This window comes from Nymphaea colorata, chromosome 5, assembly GCF_008831285.2.
Source record: "Nymphaea colorata isolate Beijing-Zhang1983 chromosome 5, ASM883128v2, whole genome shotgun sequence".
Taxonomy (NCBI): domain Eukaryota; kingdom Viridiplantae; phylum Streptophyta; class Magnoliopsida; order Nymphaeales; family Nymphaeaceae; genus Nymphaea; species Nymphaea colorata.
Window position 1 is genome coordinate 9,945,773 of NC_045142.1, and position 21,972 is coordinate 9,967,744.

The following is a 21,972-nucleotide window of genomic DNA, read 5'->3' on the forward strand; positions in this document are numbered from 1 at the left end:
AATTCATTACATGTTGATGTAAAGTTCAGATCCACAATTCCTGACGAAGGATCACGTTCATAATTAGATCATAGAAGAATGAGAAAGTGTTGAAAATAAAGGTTCTGGTAAAATCAACTTCAAATCGGGATAGGTTTAACACATTTCAACAAACACATATAAGTGAATGATGATTCTGATTATCTAGAGTCACTCAGTTATAACCAGAGCCGTATACATCTAATACAGATGAATGAATGAATGATTGAGAGATGAAAGACATAAACTAATAGTTGATGATAAAAGTGGCCATTACATTTTTTTCTTTTAACTATTCATCATGTTGGATATTTTATATATGTATTGACATTGCAATGCCCTGGTATATATTGTGATTTGAACCACGTTCTAGTCTCTTCCAAGGGCGGAGGGAGGGGGTGGCCCGCCTAGGCCGTGGCCTCACCCCAACAAACTGAAAATAGATTTACATTACAAAAATTGAAAATTTGTAGTTGGGTAATATATTTTTCAGATTTGAGAATTTGAGAATTTCAGATAAGTTCATTGGACCGTCTGACCCGACTTTGAAAAAAACCCTCGCTCTGCCCCTAGTCTCTCCCACTATTGTACACACGGAAAAGCAAAATCAAGATGTTCAAAAATAAGCAAAAAACAATACAGTTTGGCTTGATTGGCAAAGTGCAGTGCAAGAAAAAAATTAAAGGCATCGAAAAATGTTAGGTTCCATTACAACCAAGGGAATCAAAGATTTAATCTGTTGTTTCTCGCATCAATTAAGATTGCATTGACAATTTCTGTTGGAAATAAAACACCAGTAGTAAGATGTGGCTTTTGAAGAAGATTGACTTTCACCACAGACTAGGGCCGGGCCGAACATGAACAAAATTAATCCCATGGTTCCACCACCTTTCATGCTTTCTCACCAGCGACCATTTACGGAATAGTTCCATTTTTCCTCTTATAGACAAGACCGTGAAAAATAAAGAGAAAAACTCATTTTGCTTTGATATTGAACTCTTGATCTTTGGACTTGAGTCTTCGAGTACAACGCCTTGGCCAATGAGCCGAACTTGGTTCTAACTCCCACACAACTGACAGGACTCGACCCACCCGGGAACATAGAGATGGACAGGCCTCGGATCTGGATATAAATTTTCGTTTGGGCTCAACCTGAACAAAATACATCATAACTCAGGACGCCAGGAACAGACTAAATAGGGCTCCCACCTACAGCTCCGCCCAGTGAACCATTTGTGGTTAATGTGTACTGTCCTGACATTTCCGTCACACTTGACCAGTTAGGACCAGTGGCCGATTTCAGGTTCTCTGCAAGACGTGAATGCAACACTTGCTGTTCTTCTGGCATTTCCCATCACGATTGAATTTTCACCATGGCACTCGGGTAGACAGAGCTCGATTACAACTGCAAAATCATGTTGCAAGCAGAGCTGAATTGAGGGAATTTTTGCAAGCGAGAAAGCAGCTGAGACTCTCATACATTCCATGCCAATTGCCAAGAGAAGAGAGACAAGTGCAGTTTCTAACCTGAGACATCTTTCGGGTCATTGTCCCATACGAAAAATGAGATTGAACACCTGCAAAAAGTTTTGTTTATTCCATCTGTTTACTTATAAATGATGAGGAACAGTTAAGGATGCAGCCACACTGGGCCCCGACCTGGGTAGCGATTCCTGAAAACTGAAATTTGGCCACAGGACATCATAAAGATATAAATAAGCAGCCACGTCCGTGGTATACAAATTCAAGAGCGAAACTCTGGAGTTAACTAGGGTCTTAAGAGGGAAAGCACAGAAGGTCAGCAAGCCTCTACTTCTTCTCCACAAACCAGCACAAACAAGCAGGATTTTTTATTGTTCGCTGATAAAAGCCCACAAATTTCAAGCTTTTTATCACAATTTAACAATTGAAAAACAAAACGAGAGATGAACACTACTGATACATTAAACAATGAGGACAACCCAAAAATAGAAAAATAGGGACATTGTGCAGACTCACATAATGGAACTAATGTACAGAAGCAAAAATCTTACACTGGCTTTCTGGCACAAGCTTTGGTCACGCAACAGGAGCTGGGGAAGATGAAGCTTCTGGAGGCAATGAAGGGGTTGGAGGAGTGCTTGAAGCAGAACCAGGCGGGGCAGGAGACATGTGGAGTGTTGGAGATGGTACTTGCGCATGTTGAGTCTCAAACGGGATGGTGATTGGATAAACTTCTTTTACCTCTTCAATCCCTTCGTCCAAGTAGACAACGTCCTGCATCGTCAGTTGATGATACTCTACAATCTCACGCAGGAAACGATTCTCACGTGCATAGATAGAATTTTCATGGGCAAGCCTGGCCTTCTCAGCCAACAGTGTCTCAAGTTGAAGTCGGATCTGTGGAACATAACCACAATAATTGAAATTATAGGGAAATCTAATAAGCCCTTGATTAAATTGACAATTAACAACTAGGTCAAACAGGAGCTAAAATTATGGGACATTACCATACCTTACAGCACCACTACACCTGCTGTCAAGAAAGATCCTTGATTCCCTTCCCCAAATGACTTTGTTATCTAAGGCTCAAAATACTCAGGACATCTCTTTTAGTTGTCACCTTAATCCTATTCATCCTTGTGGAAAAAATGAATTCTACGTGCTGGGATGACTAACATGCTTGGTTAGGCTTTATTCCTATGTTTTTATCATGGAGGAAAGAAAAAGAGACCACATAGAAGCAAAATAGAAACTGTCAAAAGGAAAAAAATTGGACACAGAAGAAAAAAGTAAAATAGAAGTGATGAACTTTTCTATAGAATGTAAGAGGTCGGGTTGGCATAAATAACTAAATGTTTCTATAGATTAATAAAAATATGATAATGCAAGCAATGATTAGACAAGGAGACAAATTGTTTCTAAATGAAAGTCATTGGCAGCAAACGAGAAACCAATTGACCCATTAATCATATCAGTTGGCAGCAATCGGATGGAACGTACAAGAAACATCAGAATCTTAGCAATACACAAAACATATCCTTTAATGAGATTCTGTCACTTTTAGCTCTGAAAGTATGTATTCATGGTTCATTTAACTTGCGGCCACCATTAGCGTGAGCTCGCCTGGTTCATCTAAGGAACAGGTGGAGCATAACCATCCTTTGTTTAATCTATTCAGATCATTTACCAGCCGCAGCCATATAAGGTTAAGTGATCAGGTATCTGGCATCACCAAAAGCTCAATTGCTTATAGGGGATGTTCAAAGTTCAAACAGAAGAAGGTGAGGCAAACATAACGTTCAGGTCTTCATTTGTTCCTTTTCAAATGGCACATGTAAATAGCTTAAAATTTAATCGCAGGCATGATATCTTCAATAAGCATGAAGGTACCAGGAAAAATTCAGGCATTCACACTTTTGGATGAAAAAATACAAAATATTATAGAGAAGAACATTACCAGGTCATCATCTTCTGGACTATCACCCCTCTCATTTGACTCTCTCAAAATCCGGTTTTCCTCTTCTAGCTGGGTACATCGCTGCTTTGCAAATGCCAAATCTGCTTTAACAGTTTTTAGCTCGCGAAGCAATAGCTTGGCTTTTGCAGCCATGGCCATTGCAACCTGCCATTGGATAAAGAAGGATTACCTAATGTATGAACACCCAAAATTTGCACATGCTCAATACAGCAGCAACAACAGCCAAACCAAAAGAAAAAAAAAAAGAACAGAAGAAATAGAAACAGTTCACATATTCAATGACAACACACATTTGCCACCTTACGTCGCGAGATGCCTTCAGTTGAGTTTCATAGTCTGTCTGTGTAGATGGAGTGTAAATGGCAGGCATATGCAGATTCTTTGCTTCTGGATAAATGGGTTGTTGTGTTTGACCAGGTGTCCCAGAAGTGCTTGCTTTTCTCCTGATATTAAGCTTGCGTGTGTCTGAGATAATATCAGCAGCTTTAGATTCCACGATTGTCAGGCCTTCCTGAGAAGAGGACCAAAGATCAATTTGAAGCAAGATAAGGAGAGATGAAGAATTTGGAACCTAGAAAATGGCATTTCTTTGAAAGAACTGCCTTCCCTATTTGTTTCATTGATAGTACTAAAACCAGCAAAATAATAATATCCATTTACATTGAAGCATATCACACTGTACTAAGATGGCAAGTATCATTCATGGAATCATGAATGTCACATTTGTAGTAATCAAAATCGGTAAACGTCATTCAACTGGCTCTCTTAGGATAAAGAGGCTGAGGAATTCATTTAACTGACTCTCTTAGGATAAAGAAGTTGGGGAATCCTAAATAACAATTTTCCTACAAAGAATAAAAGGAAGAATAATATTGGTTTTTAATTTCATCCGTATCATCAGAGCTAGGGGCACACAGGTAGTTCAAGACCCTAAAAAGACTAATCAGCATTTGCCACTTTAACCTGATCCAAGTTGATAAAAAAAATAATATACGCTTGTAAGTCAACATTAGTTGGCTGACCGTCCAGGCAGACTAATTGGCTAGTCTAACCAATTAGTCGCTAGTTTGAAACACAGGTTGGTCAATCAGCGTAGCCAGAGATTCAATGTGAAAAGTAATCAGGCTCATGAATATCAAAACTACAATCCTGCACCAGCTAGAATCTGTTGAATGTTGTTTCACGTTTTATCAATTCAGATTTTGTACTAATAATAAAAGAACACCAAAAAGAAAGATACTGTAAGCATCTCTCTCTCTCTCTCTGTCCCCATATTTCATATATATATATATATATATATATATATAATAGTTAATCAATGCACATACTTTAAGGCCAGTGTGAAGGAATCCTGCATGGTGGGTGTGCATGTGCATGCGTATGTGGAGTTAAAAGAAATTTTAAGAAATCAAGAAAAAATTGTCAGAAGTTGTAAAATAATCCGACTCTTCTCTCTATCCCTCTCTGTCCGCGCACGCTCACTGCCACTTTTATGAACTTTGCTGCACCCAAGCAGCGGTGGAGAGTGGACCCATGTCCATGAGATGCAGATATTTACCTATGCTTCTCTAGAACACTTTTTGAGGACCAGCCACACGCTGAGTCTAGAAAAATGTGCAAGATCCATACAACTTAGCAGGTTTGCCATGTGTTTACAGTCAAGTGCTTAGTAGTCAAAAGCACTAGGCGAGCCTAGGCTGTGACCCTTCAAAGTGGCCTAAACAGTGCCAAAGGCTTGTGCAGGCAGCATCTAGGCAGAACAAGAGAGTATACGAAATGAAAAAAGATGAGGAAGGGGAGGGAGAAGGAGAAGAAAAAATAGAGACAAATGGTAGAAGGGAGAAAGAAGAATCGCAAAAGGTCAAATAGATAGAAGAAGAAGAAGATAGGAGAAAAATTTAAACATTTTTTTGACTTAGAGACTAGATGCCCAGCCTAGTTGGAAAGGGTGGACCGCTAGGGCATTGGTGTGTGCCTAGGGTTGCTTTTTGACAACCAAGGTCAGGAGGCATTCAGGAAATTCAAAAAATAAAAAGGTCGTTCTGAGAAAGTTTATTTACAGATAGGAGCACAAAATTGAAGAAGCTATCTGTTCAACCTCATCTCATCAACGAGGGAGCTATTCTAGAAAACCATTTTACTCATATTTTAAAGCCATATTCTTCTCAAAGAGAAAAATGAAGAATCTCACATTCTCATGGTGAATGAAATGCTAATTTAAGTAAATCACAGTAATTTGTTAAGAACAAACATCAAATGGTCTAATTAAAATTATAAAACACAGATATGATTTACCTCCAAGGCATTTTCTAATTTCCCACCAATATAATTGAGGGAGGAAGCAATGGCACCTAAGCCCTTTTGAATGGCAGGGTTCTCCGTTCTCCTTGAAGTCTCAGTAGATTGATATGTGTGCTGAAACAGCAAATACGAGGGCCATAACTAAGGATGAATGAATCTCACAGCAAGGAAAGAAATAGTGTAGAACATGGTCAACTGTTGTAGCAGAATCTCAAAGACATGAAAACAGACAGTTGAAAACCTTAAAGATCATTGTAGCAAAATAAAAAAGCCAGATACCCTAGGAGAAACACAAAGGCCAAGAATTTACTAAAAAGTTTGACGGCAATAAGATGACAACAATTATTGTGATAATAATCACACCTGAACACCTGCAGAGGCAACGGAGGTCTGTGGGCTATCTCGACCAAATTTTTGAGGGCCACCTCGACCAAACATTTCAGCCTTCCGAGTGCCATCCTCTTCCTCAAAGATGTTTTTTGCTTTTCTAGCAAGAACACCCCAAAAACCGGACTTGGAATCATTTAAATTTTTCATTGATGTGTATTCATATGTTGTAGATGCCTGCACCCAGAAGTGCCAGAATGTTCACATAATAAATTTCTGACAGTGAAAAACAGTCAGTAAACAAGATAATGACAAGCGATCACAGAAAGCTCCACTATTAGTCTGAAAATTCCACTATTAGTTTGGGAAGGAGAAAATTACTTTCATCCAAAACAAACTGGCGTATCACTTTTCACATCAAAATGAATATATGGCAACTAAATTAGTCCAAAGTAAAACCAAGAAGGCAAAAAGCACACAGCAAATGGCCTCTAAAAAGAAATGTCATCACATAGCAATAATGAAATATTGGCTACTTATGCATAATAACCACCTATAGAGCACACATCTATGTAGTTAAAAGAGCTAGGACAGATTACGTTCCAGATCCCAAGACAAGCCTAGAGCAGACCCCAAAAAAGGGACCGAGGTTAAGACCTAGCCGCCTAGGCATTCTATGTGGAGATATGGAAATTCCTTCACCTTAAAAAATATATACTATATAGGTCAAACAAAAATGAAGAATTAGAATTTTGGTGCTAAAATTAAAAAAAGTGATAATTTTTTGTTTGAGATATCTTAGCTCTCTATGTATAGGCATTTAGGGTCATAGACAGGCATCTAGACATGCTTTTACCTATATATCTACATATAAGTAATGCTGGGGAGAAAACCAACCTGCAGTCCATATTCAAGAAATGCTGGGAGGGTAGGATGCAAATGCAATAAATAGACAGGCGCATAAGACTCAATTAGTAGCAAATGAAAAAGAGGTTAAAACATTTTACCCTTCATTTAATCTATATCAAGACATCATTTATTTCTATAATTTTAGATGAGCCATTTCTGCAATATGGGCAACTATCTTTGAATGCAAAAGTATGAGCTAGTTAAAATGTAATCTTCAGAAAGTGGTACAAGCGGGAAGTGGTAATTGAATGCAACATCAATTTTTCCTTTTCCATGTCTTTTTGCATTTTCTTGTGACCTCATATTTGGGTGTTCTTCTCAATAGCAAATTTGGAGTTTTAAAAGTGTTTAGGGCAGATATCTTTGTGTAAGAACAGAAACTTGAGGGCAAAACTGGATCAGAATGTTTTTTTTTTAATGTCGACAAGGGGAAAAAAGAAAAAAATAGAGGATTTAGAGCTGGGGAACTGGAGAGACACCCCTATGGCTGCAATTGAGACCTGCTGACCCATTTGAGAAAAACTAACGTGTTGAAAATGGAGGTTAGAAGACATTCCCCTGCAACTGACACCTGCTGACTGACTGCAATTAAGGAGCATAGGAAATAGATAAGAGGAGTGAAGAAGAACAAATGGAAGAAAAATGAAGCATAAGGAAACAAGTTAGTTAGGATTTTGGGATATGGAAATTTGATTCTTTGTTTACTTTTTCACAAGTGGAAACAAATAAATACATCTACCAATTTTCTCCAAGACTTGTTACTTAGGTATATTTTTCTGACAAAAGTGTTTCATTCCCTTTTCACAGTTTATCAAAACTGTGAGAATGTTTCTAGTGATGATAATATCTGTTGTTTTAACATTTGTTCGTTGCACATTCAGCTTTACATAATATCATAATTTTTAATACGAACCTGAATCTCGATTAAGAAATTTAATTAATTTGAACGCTGGTGGAGTCTCATGAAATATAACTAAAGATGTATTTTTAATTTTTATTGTGCCAATAGAAGTTTGTTTACTTGCTAACAAACTGCCAACAAGTTCAGTAATTTCTTTATCATGTGATTGCAGCGAAAAATGACTCTTACTAAGAAATTGAAAGTGTGGTTCATTTTTTTGATTAAAGACTAAAAGTATGATCAACTGAAAAATAACTCATTTTAATATTTCATCTATGTTTTGAATTCAAATATATTCACTTGCATCGAATAACCAGTCTCCAGTTAGTCTTTACTCAGCATTGACAGTTGGCTTAATAATTAAATATTGATATTCGGTTTTACCTACCATTGACAGAGTAGATTTTTAATGCTGATTGTGGTGCAGCATCATGCTGATACAGATTATTGAAAAAAGGAAACTTGTTTATGTTCATCAAGTTCAAAATGAAACTATTGAAGTTTAAATGTTGTCTTATGATTGTTCTCTTTGTATTAGATACATATTTATCTTCATGATTGTTAATTGCCATTTCTTAGTTTAAAACTTTAAAAGCTAATCCTTCATTTATTTTATCCCTTTCCGTATCTTCTTTCTAGTTTTTCATTTATTTATTTTTTGTTTCTTTTTACCATTTTCTTTTAAATTCATGAGATTTTCTCGAGAAAAATGATTTCATGAATAATACCCAAGAAAAATCTCACCAATAGAAACCTGAAAGATTTTTGCAACAATATTATGCATATCCAAATGGGTTATCAGAACAGATAAGGTATTATACATGACCTACTCAGAGTCTTGAGACAACTTAAGGGACATAAAACTTGAGAATTTTTATTTTAGAGGACATAGACAGGCATTTACATGGAAAACCAAAAAAGATTATATTTTGTTGCAGAAAATCAGACTTAAATCTTAGTTCTTTACATTAAATATGGAATACAAACATATTCAGCTTACGGAAATTGTTTGTCCACTAACTGTCGTATTCCTTAGCAGCTACATTCCTTAGAAGGCACTTTGCTAAGCCACTGTCATCCCAAGCACTACTAATGTGGCTACTAAGCTATGCGACCTTATGTTTAAAAAATACTTATTTTCCCACCATTTTACATCAGAAGGTGCAATTTAAGATGCAGCCCGTTTCTTACGGGGACATATAATATAGTGCAGTTTGGTAAGTTACATTCAACAATGCAGTTTCAAGGATGCACTATATGATTTTTTTCTTCATAGTTATTTGTTGCAGTTTGGTAAGTTACATTCAACAATGCAGTTTCAAGGATGCACTATATGATTTTTTCTTCATAGTTATTTGTGTATTATAACATATCTTACAATGTGCTATATTATGCACAACATTTGTTGGATAGTACAACACCTTATACCACCAAATTATTCATAGCAACTGCTCAGGCCAGCTATATTCTTCAAGTAAAAGTTGAAATGAGTCGGGACATCAAGACTTCAACATGAAGGACGCATAAGTTAGTAAGCTGCATTGTGACAGAAACAACAACTTCTCCATAATCAGAAAAGAAGCCCCAAACAGTTGGGAAGTTAGACACAAACCAGATATTCCTGACCACAATTTTATGTTTAGATTGTTCTCCTACCCAGGCAACATAGAAAAGATAACCGTGAAAGACACTAAATGCCACATAATTTAGATAAACAAACCCCAATCTCCCATTTGACTTTGATAATTCCTTTTGGATGCTAACACTTAGGTAATGAATAATTAACTTCCATTTACTTTGAGAGGATATGCAGAGAGAGCACCTTTTGGAAATATAAACATAAGAGTCGAACTAATATCTTGACAACAAAAATTGCTAAAAAGAAAGAAAAAGTGCATGTGATCTCATCAGATACCAAAACATTAGACGATATATACTTCGTAGTGGTTAGATGCACCATGATTTCGTTAAAGAACTTGTCTCCATGACAGATAGAATTGGAAAAGTACTCAGCACAAGAACAAACGTAAAAGAGAAAGAACCTTTCTCCATATCAAGATTAAGGCGATCATGTCGATTTATCTAAAACCTAAAGAGGACCTTCACTAGGAATAAGAAAGACAACGAGTTGAAAAGATGCAACATCATACAACAAGATGAAATGAACAACAGACCAACATTTGACGGTCCAGAATCCACAAATGTTAGCTCACAAGAAGAACAAAGTCGCACTAAGGAAAGAAAACTAAAACTATAAATCAGGTACGATTCCATTAATATTCCCGTCAGGATCACCTTTCCTGAATCTCTCTACCTGAAATTCCCTGCCTATGACAATAACACGACAGGCAAAAGCGAAAGGAAGAAGCTATCCCGACCCTGATTTCTTAAAACCCCACGAAAACTCCGAAACTCCACCAAGATTCATCAAAAATCGCCGCACTCGACCAAGAAACCCACAAATCCGCCACCGATCCTCAAAGTCCTCAACAGATTCTCGCGAAAAACGACAAAAGACCCATAATCGACGAAGAAAAACCGACCTGCTGCTGCTGATGCTGTTCTTGCTGCTCATAGAGAGGAGGCGTCTCCTGGTTGGTCGAATCCCGGTGAGGGGAGGGGATGACGGTCTCCCCGTAGGCGGCAGAGAACGAGGAGTCGCGATGCAGGGACGACGCCCTGATCGCCCGGGCGGCGAGCGACGAGCCGTCGTCGTGATAGGGGGAGGAAGGAGCATCCTCCACGAACGTCGACGACGATTTCGCAGAGTGCCTTCTCCGGTACGCCATCCCCCTGAGACGACGCCGACGAAGGATTGCCCCCCTCCTGGAGAGAAGAAACCGAGGAAGAAGAGAGAGAGAAACAGAACGAGAGAAGGAGAGTTTAACAAAAATAACGAACCCAATTTATATTTTATCGCTGTCCGAAATTCGGAAATTGAAAAGCAACTGGGGTTTTATGAGAAATGACTAAAAAACCTTCCGTTTGACGGTCAAAGACACAAAAGAGTCCAAGCTCACCAATGTTGCTGGAATCACTTCAAAAAATGTGAATCGGTTTTCAGAAAGCCTCAACAGAATCACATTTTCTTTTTGGAACATATATATATATATATATATATATATATATATATATATATATATATTTGGAAGTTCCCGGTCCAAGCGAGAGCAAGATTATGCACAAAATAATGATATAATAAAAAAACCAATGTTTCCGATTCTATATCACAATAGTCAGGTTTCAAATCTGTACACCTGCAATTGGTGAAGAAATATAGATACAGTTATTAATAGTATTAGATTTAGTTCCGATCAAGATCCAACCCAGTTAAGTGGAAATGACATACCTTATAGTAATTGGATCTAAATCAGGTTTTAAAATATGGATCTGGTTATACTTAAGACCAATTTGGTAAACGCCCAAATCCAAAGCTTTCATACATTGTCTATAGCAATTCACTATTGCTCTCACCCATTTTATGGAGGAACATAATATAACTGGTTGGGATTGTACATGTTGCCAGATCGATTCTCGTTGGTGTTAGGTTTTTGGGACACGTGTAGAACATGGTGCTAAGTTGAAGATGTTATGTAGAACCTTTTGCAGCCTTGAACCTTAAATGGAGAGAGGCTTGGGCCCTTGTAAGGCCATCCATCTATCTAGATCTTTCACACATGTAACCCCATGTTGCATCCAGCTGCATGTGTAAAAGATTCACATGGTTGGAGGAATATAATATATATATATATATATATAAAGAAAAGGTCCATATTGTAGATAAATAAAATTTAAAAATTTATTATTAAAAAACTATAAATTATTGCTCAAGCCACCATAAACCATCACCACACTAAAAAATCATTCTTAATACCAATACTCTAACTATTTTTAGCAACCAATTTTAACATTTTGTCACTTGAGAACATCTGATACCGGCAGGATTGAATCTTTTTTTTCCCTCTCTCTCTCTCTCTCTCTATATATATATATATATATATATATATATATATATATATATATATATATATATATATATATATATGTGTGTGTGTGTGTGAGAGAGAGAGAGAGGGAGAGAGAATATACGGCCAATGAATCAATGAAAAGGAAAAGGAAGCGGAACCAGCACCCGCACATAGCAATTCTTAATTTTAAAAATCATTGTTACTTGGCTATGTGATAAAAGAATCACAGTCGTTTCTCTACTGCCAAGAAAGCTTAAGACATTTGCACTTTAGGGTTTTGCTTATTATGCATCTTCGATCTCTAATTGCATTCCTCTACCATGCTAATATTTTTCTCTTTTCTCTGATGTGTCTATTTATAATTTTTGAAAATTCTCGATAGAAAGCAGCTAAGTTTTGAGCAAATGGTCTCTTTGCAAAATGTGTGAACTAACCTTTTTATAGTCATTATCCCCCGTCACCTAATTTCCTTTCAAACTTGTCTTTTATTGACTTGCGCCATACCAGAGACAACCTTTTTGCAGCTCCATGATCTCTTGGTGCTGTTTGGCGTTAGGAACAACATTTAAGTGTTTCATGCATCTTCCTCAAATTGGGGTAGATTCATAGGACACTTGTTTAAGTGTTCCATGTATCTATCTAATTTTTGGGGCATATTCATAGGACATTCATTCCTTATCCTTAGTGCCAAACAGCGCTAGAGCATTTACTTTTATAAGCAGGAAAAAGCATTTCAAGTATATATGGTTGAAGAAGTTTGTTTTAATGGCATATCCAGACATCACATACTAAAGAACTCTTCCTGAAACATTTCTCTTTTATATCACAAAAACTGTACTGTTTATAAATTTTTTGGGTGTACGAAAACTTTTAAGTTTATTCTTGAAAATTTTCAACCTTCATACAATTGAAGAAATTGAGATGTTTGAATGACTCAAAAGGATATATAATATCCATTAATAAGACAAATAAGTGAAGATCAGGTATTGGGTTAATTCACATTAGTCATGAAATGTTTGCCAAATGCGCTTCGTGCCTTTGTAATATGTCTTGAGTGGTTAGTCTCATGTGGCTGGCAATATAAGTAGTCCAACTTGCTCTAGCTGGAATGTATTTGATTCAAATACCCTTCCGCTAGCCTTCATGACTACCCTTCTGCCTTGTGGCTTTCCAGATCCATCTAGAGCTTAGATCCTTGAGTTCCTATGCATTGCTAACTGATTAGCTGGTCAACTCCACTAGTTAGTTGAATATGACCATTCGTGCTAATCTCTCCTTTCGCTTTGGTCTTGCACAAGGAACTCCAAGCTATTTGGTGGATTCGCCGATTGTCCTCTGTATCAACCCAAAGGAACCTGCCCATGCATCTCTCAAGCTTTTTCACTACACCATGTGGGAGTCAGAAGGATTGCATCCAAAAATTACCCATGAAGCTCCGATTATAAGTGATAAAGCAAACACACCTTGCATAAAATAGGAGTTGGGTTTTCCAAGGAGCCATCTTTTCTCAAACTTAGCAATCAATCCTCCTCAATGTTCTACACTTAAGTTTCTCGTAAAAGATGAACACCCAGATATTCCAAGGGCAGCTTAACCACCTGCCAGCCACCAATGTTGGCCAGCCTTTGCTCTAAAAGAGCATGTACATTAAAAGTAAACAGAGAGGATTTAGAGTTATTGACTATGAAGACCACTCTCTCCACTAATTGGTTGAGGATACTCTTGATGCTAGTAAGCGATTTGACTAAGGCTGCACTAAACAGCAAAAGATCATCTGCAAACATTAGGCAATGAACATTTGGTGTGGCTCTAACTAAGGAGGGGAGGCGAACGACCCTCCTTATTATTTTCCCCTTAAAGTTTCTTGTTATAAATCCATTACTAGGAAGAATAGGTAGGGGGACATTGGATCTCCTTGCCTAACACCCCTCGTAGTAGTGAATTTCTCACTACCTCTCCACTAATTATCACTTTAAAGGAGACGAGAGACACAAACCATAAGCTTTTGCACTCATGATGGGTGAAATCCAAGATAAGGGAGGCTGTTTTGCAAGAATCTTCAAGATATTCTATCATATGCCTTCAAGATACGAAGTTTGAGACAAGTCACTGCCTCTTCCTATTGTCAAATAGATGGAGCAGCTCATTGGCCATAACAATAACAATCTGATCTTGGATCACCCTAGACTTAACAAAGGCCCTTTGAGTTGTCCCAATCAATCGGGGCAGGATCTTCTTCATGGGCTGAACCATAACATAACTTTAATGCCGAAACCAAAATGCTGAAATTTGTTTCTAAATGAAATTAGTTAAACCCTAACTTGAAACAACAAATTGACTTTGAAAATTATTTGAAATTCGTACAGAGATTGATTTGGAAATCACAGGAACTCCATTGAGTTTGATTCAGATTTATTATTGAGATAGACTTAAATTTGATTCGAATAAAGTTGAAAAGAGCACGAATTTCAAATGAAGCTCCAAATGGAATATCCTGAAGCCGGTAGTGTGCAGATCCATTTAGAAAATGAACCTTGAATCTGGATAGAAGAAGACTTAGGGCTTGGGCGATCCAAGTCCAACTTAAAGGTGATTTGGGATGGACTTATGATAGGAAACTATTTGGATAGTGAATATGGAACCAAATATAAGATGGATTCTGAGTCTTGATTGGATAATGGATCCAGGCCAGAGACTAGTGGAGTCCGATAGAAAAATATTTAAACTTTGTGCATCAAATTAAATGGGAATATCCAATTGAAATTATTACGGGAAAAATGATGGAACTGGTTGAAAAGTAGCTAGGTAGAAAATACTAGGCAAATGTTCAAAAACATTGTTGGAGAAATCTTTCAAAGAAATAGTTAGAAAATATGTACATGAGAAATGTCCAGAACCAAAACCTACTAGCTTTACTGGGAGACAGATCATTATATTGAAATAACGGGCCCTTCATCAAAGGGAATATATGATTCAGGGAACATATGATTCAAAGTAAGCGAGTCGTGTTCTTACTACTCGAACTCGACTCGTTTAACATTGTAAGTGTAAACTTAAAAGAACTCTATTTGTTTATAAATGAGTTAAGCTCGAATCAAGTTTTTCTTAACCAGTTGGTGTCGAGTTCAAGTTGGTTCGAATTGTTGTAGATCTCTATGTTGACCTTTCCAACAAAATAAATGAACCGTTCGCTACATGGAAGAGTAGGTGACACATTCACTCTTTTCATGTCTGCCACCAACATTTCATGCACAACTTCCAACTGTGCCAGGGAAATAAAGATGGTACTTTTTCATATACGAGACTAGTGTTGTATATATTAACCAAACACTAATGGAGAGCTACCATCTGTGCGTTAGCAACTTTGTTAAGGAGACCACTTTCGTGCAGTTGGCTTTGTGAAATACACTTGTACATTTTCATCACAGCCTGGTTTCCAAAATCATCTGTGCGTTTCTTTTCAATTCAATCTCATTCTTAAGGCTGTGTTTCTAACTAAAATGTATACGTCTGAAACATTGAAGTTGGATTTGTTGTCTAATATAAGTGTGATTCTTCCCATATCTAGCAGCCGAGCCAGAAATTTTTAACTAAGGAGCACTCCAAGTATACATTTGAAACTTTAAGGGGCACTTGGATGTAAAAAAAACTGAAAGTTAATGAATTTTTATATGTAAATAAAGTAAATTTAATGGGCACGACTGGCTATACCATCAGGTGGCCAGCCAGCATTTTCTTGGATTACCCAACCACAAGAGGCCTACCAGTCTGCAATGTACTTGCCCGTTAGTACACTACTGCCTGTGGCAAACCAAATATGTAGGTTTCAAGCAAGTTGCTCTTATGTATCTAGTATTATACATTTGTAACTGTATAAAAATATGGCTATAAATTTACTTGGTATATTGGGTATCCATGCATGCAAGTGACCTTATAAGTTGTTTTGGGAACACAAAATTTTTGTAAGTATTTTATGAATCTGTCTCAAAGATTGAGATAGATACATAAAGCATTAGAACAAGTGTTCTACGAATCTACCTTAATTTTTAAGTCAGATTTATCGAGCACTCACAAAGCGCCAAACAACTCCCCTAAATGCAGTTTGAAGTGAAGCTTGGTGACTGGGCCGACTCAGATTGTCATCAAGCAGCACATAAGTTCTATTGTTTCATGAACCTGCTCCAATTTTTTGGATAGATTCATGAAATACTTACAAATTGGATAGATTCATGAAACACTTGCAAAGTGTTCTAACGGCCAAACGACCCATATTGCAGATATGATGTCAGTGATGTCCTCTAATCACCAAGGATAGACTTATGTGCTGCTTGATGACAAGGTTCACTTGCAATAGACTTTGATCAATTGATTATGAGATAATGAAATCAAAGTACAGTTCTAAGAGAAATTTATGAATAAAGCTTAAAATGAGATAGCAGTGACGGAAAGAAGAAGAGAGCATTACAAGTCAATTCATTCTGTTATCAATCAAAAGCAACACCGTGGACAAAACTCTCCTAAGGTTGATGTATACGCACAACAACATTTCTCACAAATCAAGCTATTGTACCATTGCATGGATCTTGTGAAAATTGAACAGAATATGACAGTACATTGAAGAGCCAATAAAAATGAAGACCTTGCTCTTTAATCATCATCATGTTTCTTCAGTTGGCACCTCCGCATAAAACTCCTAAGAGATTTCAGGAACCAGACACTGAATGGATGATCATCTTCATTATATAGGTGCTTTCCACCTAAGTCTGATAGAACAAGTTCAGTCAATCAATTTGAGAAGCATGAACAACAAAAGGTAGCATGGCAAGGCATGATGGCAAGGCATGGCTGCAAATGCATGCAAGTATGTGTGTGTCTGAGAGAGAGAGAGAGAACTTCATTAAATAGAGTTACATCCAAGAGATATGGATTCGAAAACAACAAATAGCAATAACTAAAAACTACAACATGCTTCGTCTCTACTAAAATGTCTGAATGAATAGAATGAAGCACGCTGGAGAAATCAAGCGCATGCCAGTCCGTGGAAGAAGACATCATTTCGAGTAGTCTAAACATGCTACCATATATATATATATATATATATATATATATATATAGAGAGAGAGAGAGAGAGAGAGAGAGAGAGAGAGAGAGAGAATTTAACAAAGAAATCTAATAGGAGGAATGTGAGGTGCAAGAAAGGCAGCTTAACTTTTAAGATAGTGCATGAATCTGAAAATGAAGATTGCTGTTTTTTACCCTGAAATATTTTTCAGGACGTCCCCTATAGTCCTATTATAAAGAAGACATGTTAGTCGTATACTTTTTAAATGTTACCCTTAAGTATTTTTCAGGGCGTCCACTATGGGAGTGCTTGCTAGACACTACAAGATCATTTGATATATGAAACATTTTGTGATTGTTTCGTGAATCTATCTCAAAGGAACCTTAGTTCTATTGTTCCATGATCTGTCCAAATTTTTAGATAGATTCATGGAACACTTACAGAATGTTCTGACTGCCTCGGTCCAACTTAGCACAGATTTTAGATCGACCTGAAATCTGTGCTATTTTAGTCGTGGATTTGAAATATGAAAATATCAAACACCACCTAAAGTAATATTCATCTTCTCCATTCTATCACAATGATCATGTTTTCCATATATTAGCAAACACAAGTGGGCGGTGGCGTAGGGGAGAAGAAGATCGCTCCTCAACTCCACGACCTACGGTAGGAAAAAAAAAAAGAAAAGAAAAAAACTGAAAGCAATGTAGGAATTAATTGAAAACCTACTGAAAAGAAAACACCAATAATGAATTAGGGCTTCCTTAAGATGATCTCTGAGTACAAATGAGCCCTAACAACCCTTGTATAGACTAAAGCGGATCCCCTGGATCTAGATCCAAATAGAAAGTAAACAATAAACAAAACCCAAAACATTGGAAATGGATCTTGATGCTCCACTCTTCCATCATTCTCTCCGGGCTGAGAAGAAGTCGACCTCGACGAATCAAACTAGTCGTCTCCCAACATGTACCTGTTTGAACTTGGATCACCTGGTTCAAGTTTGGGTTCGGCTTAGAGTTTATATAATGGCTTGGATATGGATTTTATACACACACACACATATATATATATATATATATATATATATATATATATATATATGTATATATATGTAAAAGGTGCTTGGCTCTGAGGATGTTGGCAATTAATTTGATTCATAATTAAGCTAGTTAGGCAGGAAACCAATTAATTTAATCTGCTAAGGAAACATATTCCTTGCAAACTCTTGTCCTCTTTCAAATTGAAGGTCCTAAATCGAACCTCCTAGTTAGATAGATAGAGCTCCTAACGGCAATGTATGTTTAAAAATAAAAATATTTTTTATTATCCATATGAATCCGTCTGCTAAAACTAGAACCTGAATGCGTCATGTCAAATGTTAAAAAAAAAAATTAATTAGACGTTCCTCCAATAATTCCTATCCCTCAAAGAATGACAAATCAAATAAAAACAAGAAACATTATTGAAAACTTTGACGACAATGTTGACATGGTTTCCAATGAGTGTTGTTTGGTCACACAACACCAGGACGGCATGCCATGACTGCCGGCACTAATTTCTGCTGGAAATTATTCCACATCTATGGCCGTTCAACCGCATTCTGCAAATTTGACCAAACCAGATCATCATTTATAGTGCACATGTATATAGTATATAGTGCACATAATATATATATATATATATATATATATATATATATATATATATATATATATAAAATTTATTTATTTATTTATTTATTTATATGTGTGTGTGTGTGTGTTGGGGGGAGTGTGAAGTTGAATTGTTGGCTAACCAGAGTCACCCAGCTCACTCATGAGGATCCTTTGATCTCTGTGATGGACGGTAGAAAGAAAAAATGTGTATGGGCAGTATGTAAAATTCAGTTTTTGAACTGAATAGGTCGCGGGGCTGCTGGTTCGGTGGATTTCACTGAGTTGGTTGTAAATAGGTCAAAAAATATATTACAAGTTATTTTTGAAAAATTAAATAATATGGAAATTAGTAAAAGTAGAAAAATCTTAAAATATTACAAAAAAAGTTGAAAACCGATACGAGACGCCTTTGAATCAGCTATGGAACCCAACAAATGATGCCGACCCATTTGATGGCACTAAGATGCATGCTGGAAGCCTGGTTTAAGTAGCAAGACAGGGTTTCTTTTACTGGTTTCATTTGAAAACCAATCTGTAATGAAACAGTAAAAGCACTTGTATTTTGCCAGATCTGTAATATAAAGTGTGCATTGCCAATATGGAGGTTGAGGTCTCTTCTCTATATAATATCCCTAAAGCTGTTCGTTGTGTGACATTTTGATCAATTGTGGTGGAATAGATGGAAACAAGATTTCTTCTGCATGTTTCAAAGAGAATGATTGTTTATCCGTTCCTGTAACTCTAAATGAAACTATAACGCTATATAGTGAGTTTCTTCATATCTAATGCGTATCTTGTTTTCTTGAATTAAGATGGTTAATTTTAGGAGTTATCCAGGCCTTCAGGAAGCTTGAATCGACTGCCATGATAAAAATTATGTGCTGTTCTTGGGAAAGATCGTGTGGTGTTAGATCATATGAACAACGGAATAATAAGCCAAAAAGAAATCGATATTTATTCACGATAGGTCAATTTACACAACAAATAAAATATAATCTTGAAGCTGATTTCTCAGTTCTTGGGGCCGGAACCAATGCTGGGATTTTTTATTTTTACTGAAAAAAGAAAGCCTAAAGGTTGAAAATTCCAATTACAGTTCATTGTGTGTGAGAAGCAATCGAGTCAAAGAGCAACACGTAAGTCTCTGCAAGTTAATACCATTCTAAATGCCTTTCTGTTAATTTTTCATGCATTTTTATTGAAAACAAAGCTCTTTCAATCACACAGGTCTCGAAGTGGCCCTAAACCCTAAGAGTAAGGAGAAAACTGTCAAGCTTCACATCTCAAGTCCCTCTTTTGTTTTATCTATCTCTCTCTCTCTCTCTCTCTCTCTCTCTTTATATATATATATATATATATATATATAGAGAGAGAGAGAGAGAGAGAGAGAGAGGGAGAGAATCTAGTTGCTTTTTTGTTGTCTTCCAAATCCAGTTACTTTTTTGTTGTCTTCCAACATATGTACTTGTTCCATCTCTTAGATCACATGCATGGGAGACAACCAAACGCACCATCAACACCAACATTAAAGAATTAAACACAGTTAATTATTACAATCCCCTTATTAAGCAAAGTTAGAGCCTTTGAGACCATGAAAGAAAGCAATTAAGACTCATGATTAACGCACATAAACTCAGCAACCATGCCAAATTATTACATTTGTTTCATTCTTACAAGAAACAAGGTAATTATGAACTCCACGCCTACAAAGCCATCAATCATTAATGCATTTGTTGTTTGCTTTTTTACTAACAAGTTCTTAAGAAGATTAGCTGGATTCATGTTACCTCGTATTGTATTTGATCATCATTATGCGCAAATCCAGAAGATACGTAATCGAGCTTTATTAAAATTTAAATGGTAATGACATCTGATCCACTTTTGTTTTTTTGTGCCAAGTTAGTGCGTTTCCAACTAAGAACTCATGTTCATTTCCAACAAAAAGGGAAAGGATTATGAAGAATATTGTACTATTAAAACATCGGTTTTGGAGATAAACCCTCTTGGAAGAAGTGAAAAGAGACTTTGTGTGCAGACTTTTAATTGAGTGAGAGCAGATGAACATTTTAATATGTGTTGGGAAGAATTTTTAACAAGTTCGCGACTCTGCTGCTTGCCTTGCTAACCTCCAGACATTCAACTATGGGAAATTATGACATGTCGAAACCGCCTCCTTTTCTCCGCCCCGAGGATCTAGCGCTGCTTTGGGGCATGAATGCAATGCATCCACTTGAGAGAAGTAGCACTCATGAAAATCAAACTGATGATTAGACTTTCACTGACCGATCAGCTTGATCAGCTATGCTATACCCATTCAACTATGAGTCATTGAGTTTAAAATGTGACTGCAACATGTGATGATTTAGCCTAAATATATGAATTGATTTTCTCATTTTACTTACGAATAATCTACAAGCAACATTGGTCAGGGCTATACCACCAACAAAGGAAAAGATTGCATGATATTTATATTGATGTATAGTTCAAGGTGAAGAAATATAATTTAAGAAATGAAATTTATGTTAATCTAATTAAGTCAGTGTTGCGCATCTTACTAGAGCAATGGCACAACAATACACTTTCAATTTCTTCCTAGCTAGCCTACCTTGGTCAAGAACATAACAAAGGGGAAGAGAGAGAGCGAGAGAGAGAGAGAGATGAAACAGTAAGAGTCATCGATGACTTGCAGCTGAGCAGCTTTATGAGAAATGATAAAATGAAGTGTTGTACTTTGTCTGCATTTTATATGGTAGAAATGAGCCGAAAGAACAAAATGTAGCCTGTCATGTGCTCTTTCTTTAAGGATGAAAAACAAATTAATCATGAACCAAGTTCAACTTGAAACTCTAGTGAAAACATGATGACACATGATGTATATAACTTGTTTCATTTTTTAAAGTTGATCTTTTATAGCATTTTTTTTTTCAAAAAAACATCCATACTATATACAAACACAAAATATACCAGAAAATGTGTGTGTGTGTGTGTGTCTCTCTCTCTCTCTCTCTCTCTCTATATATATATATATATATATATATATATATATATATATATATATATATATATATATATATATATATCCAAGTTCACAAACTACTATATATATGTGTGTGCACGCACTTATACGTGACTGCCCCGGGTGAGCTATAAAGGCAATTTCCCTAGAAAAAAAAGAAGATCACCACTGCAGCTAGAATTGACAGAAGAAAGAGAGAAATTAGAACCTCTACCATCATCCCAGGATGACCATTTGGTTGCTTTATACTGAAAAACCAAAAAATTTGGGAGTTACAATTCCCAATTGGTAAAGAGACCAAGGTAATCAACCATGCAAGTTTCGAAAATAAATTTACTATTTTCAAACAAGT

At 36.6% G+C, this 21,972-nt stretch overlaps 1 protein-coding gene across 4 annotated transcripts; it reads right to left on the reverse strand.

Annotated features, from left to right (window-relative positions):
• Positions 1 to 973: 973 nt before the first annotated feature.
• LOC116254665 (uncharacterized) lies at positions 974 to 10,790 on the reverse strand. Of its 4 annotated transcripts, XR_007573481.1 has the most exons (9): positions 10,460 to 10,790; positions 6,143 to 6,343; positions 5,774 to 5,893; positions 3,783 to 3,989; positions 3,458 to 3,622; positions 2,052 to 2,397; positions 1,678 to 1,698; positions 1,546 to 1,595; positions 974 to 1,423 (listed from the first exon to the last, which is right to left on the reverse strand). XR_007573481.1 is itself a non-coding variant. In XM_031630198.2 (6 exons), exons 1-6 carry the CDS (start codon positions 10,703 to 10,705, stop codon positions 2,077 to 2,079), a joined length of 1,260 nt encoding a protein of 419 aa, XP_031486058.1. In that variant the 5' UTR covers positions 10,706 to 10,790; the 3' UTR covers positions 1,815 to 2,076. The 4 variants fall into 4 exon arrangements, 1 of the variants encoding a protein (XP_031486058.1); XR_004172736.2 differs by lacking the exon at positions 1,678 to 1,698; XR_004172737.2 differs by having other exon boundaries at positions 1,546 to 1,698.
• Between the last annotated feature and the right edge of the window lie 11,182 nt (positions 10,791 to 21,972).

Bases quoted from the DNA above. Each gene is read 5' to 3' on its own strand.
- LOC116254665 (XM_031630198.2), bottom strand. From the start codon at position 10,705: ATGGCGTACCGGAGAAGGCACTCTGCGAAATCGTCGTCGACGTTCGTG. The intron at 5,894-6,142 runs GTGTGATTATTA...TTGCTGTTTCAG, and splicing joins TTGCCTCTGCAGGTGTTCAG to CACACATATCAATCTACTGA. The intron at 2,398-3,457 runs GTAATGTTCTTC...TATGTTCCACAG, and splicing joins GTCCAGAAGATGATGACCTG to ATCCGACTTCAACTTGAGAC.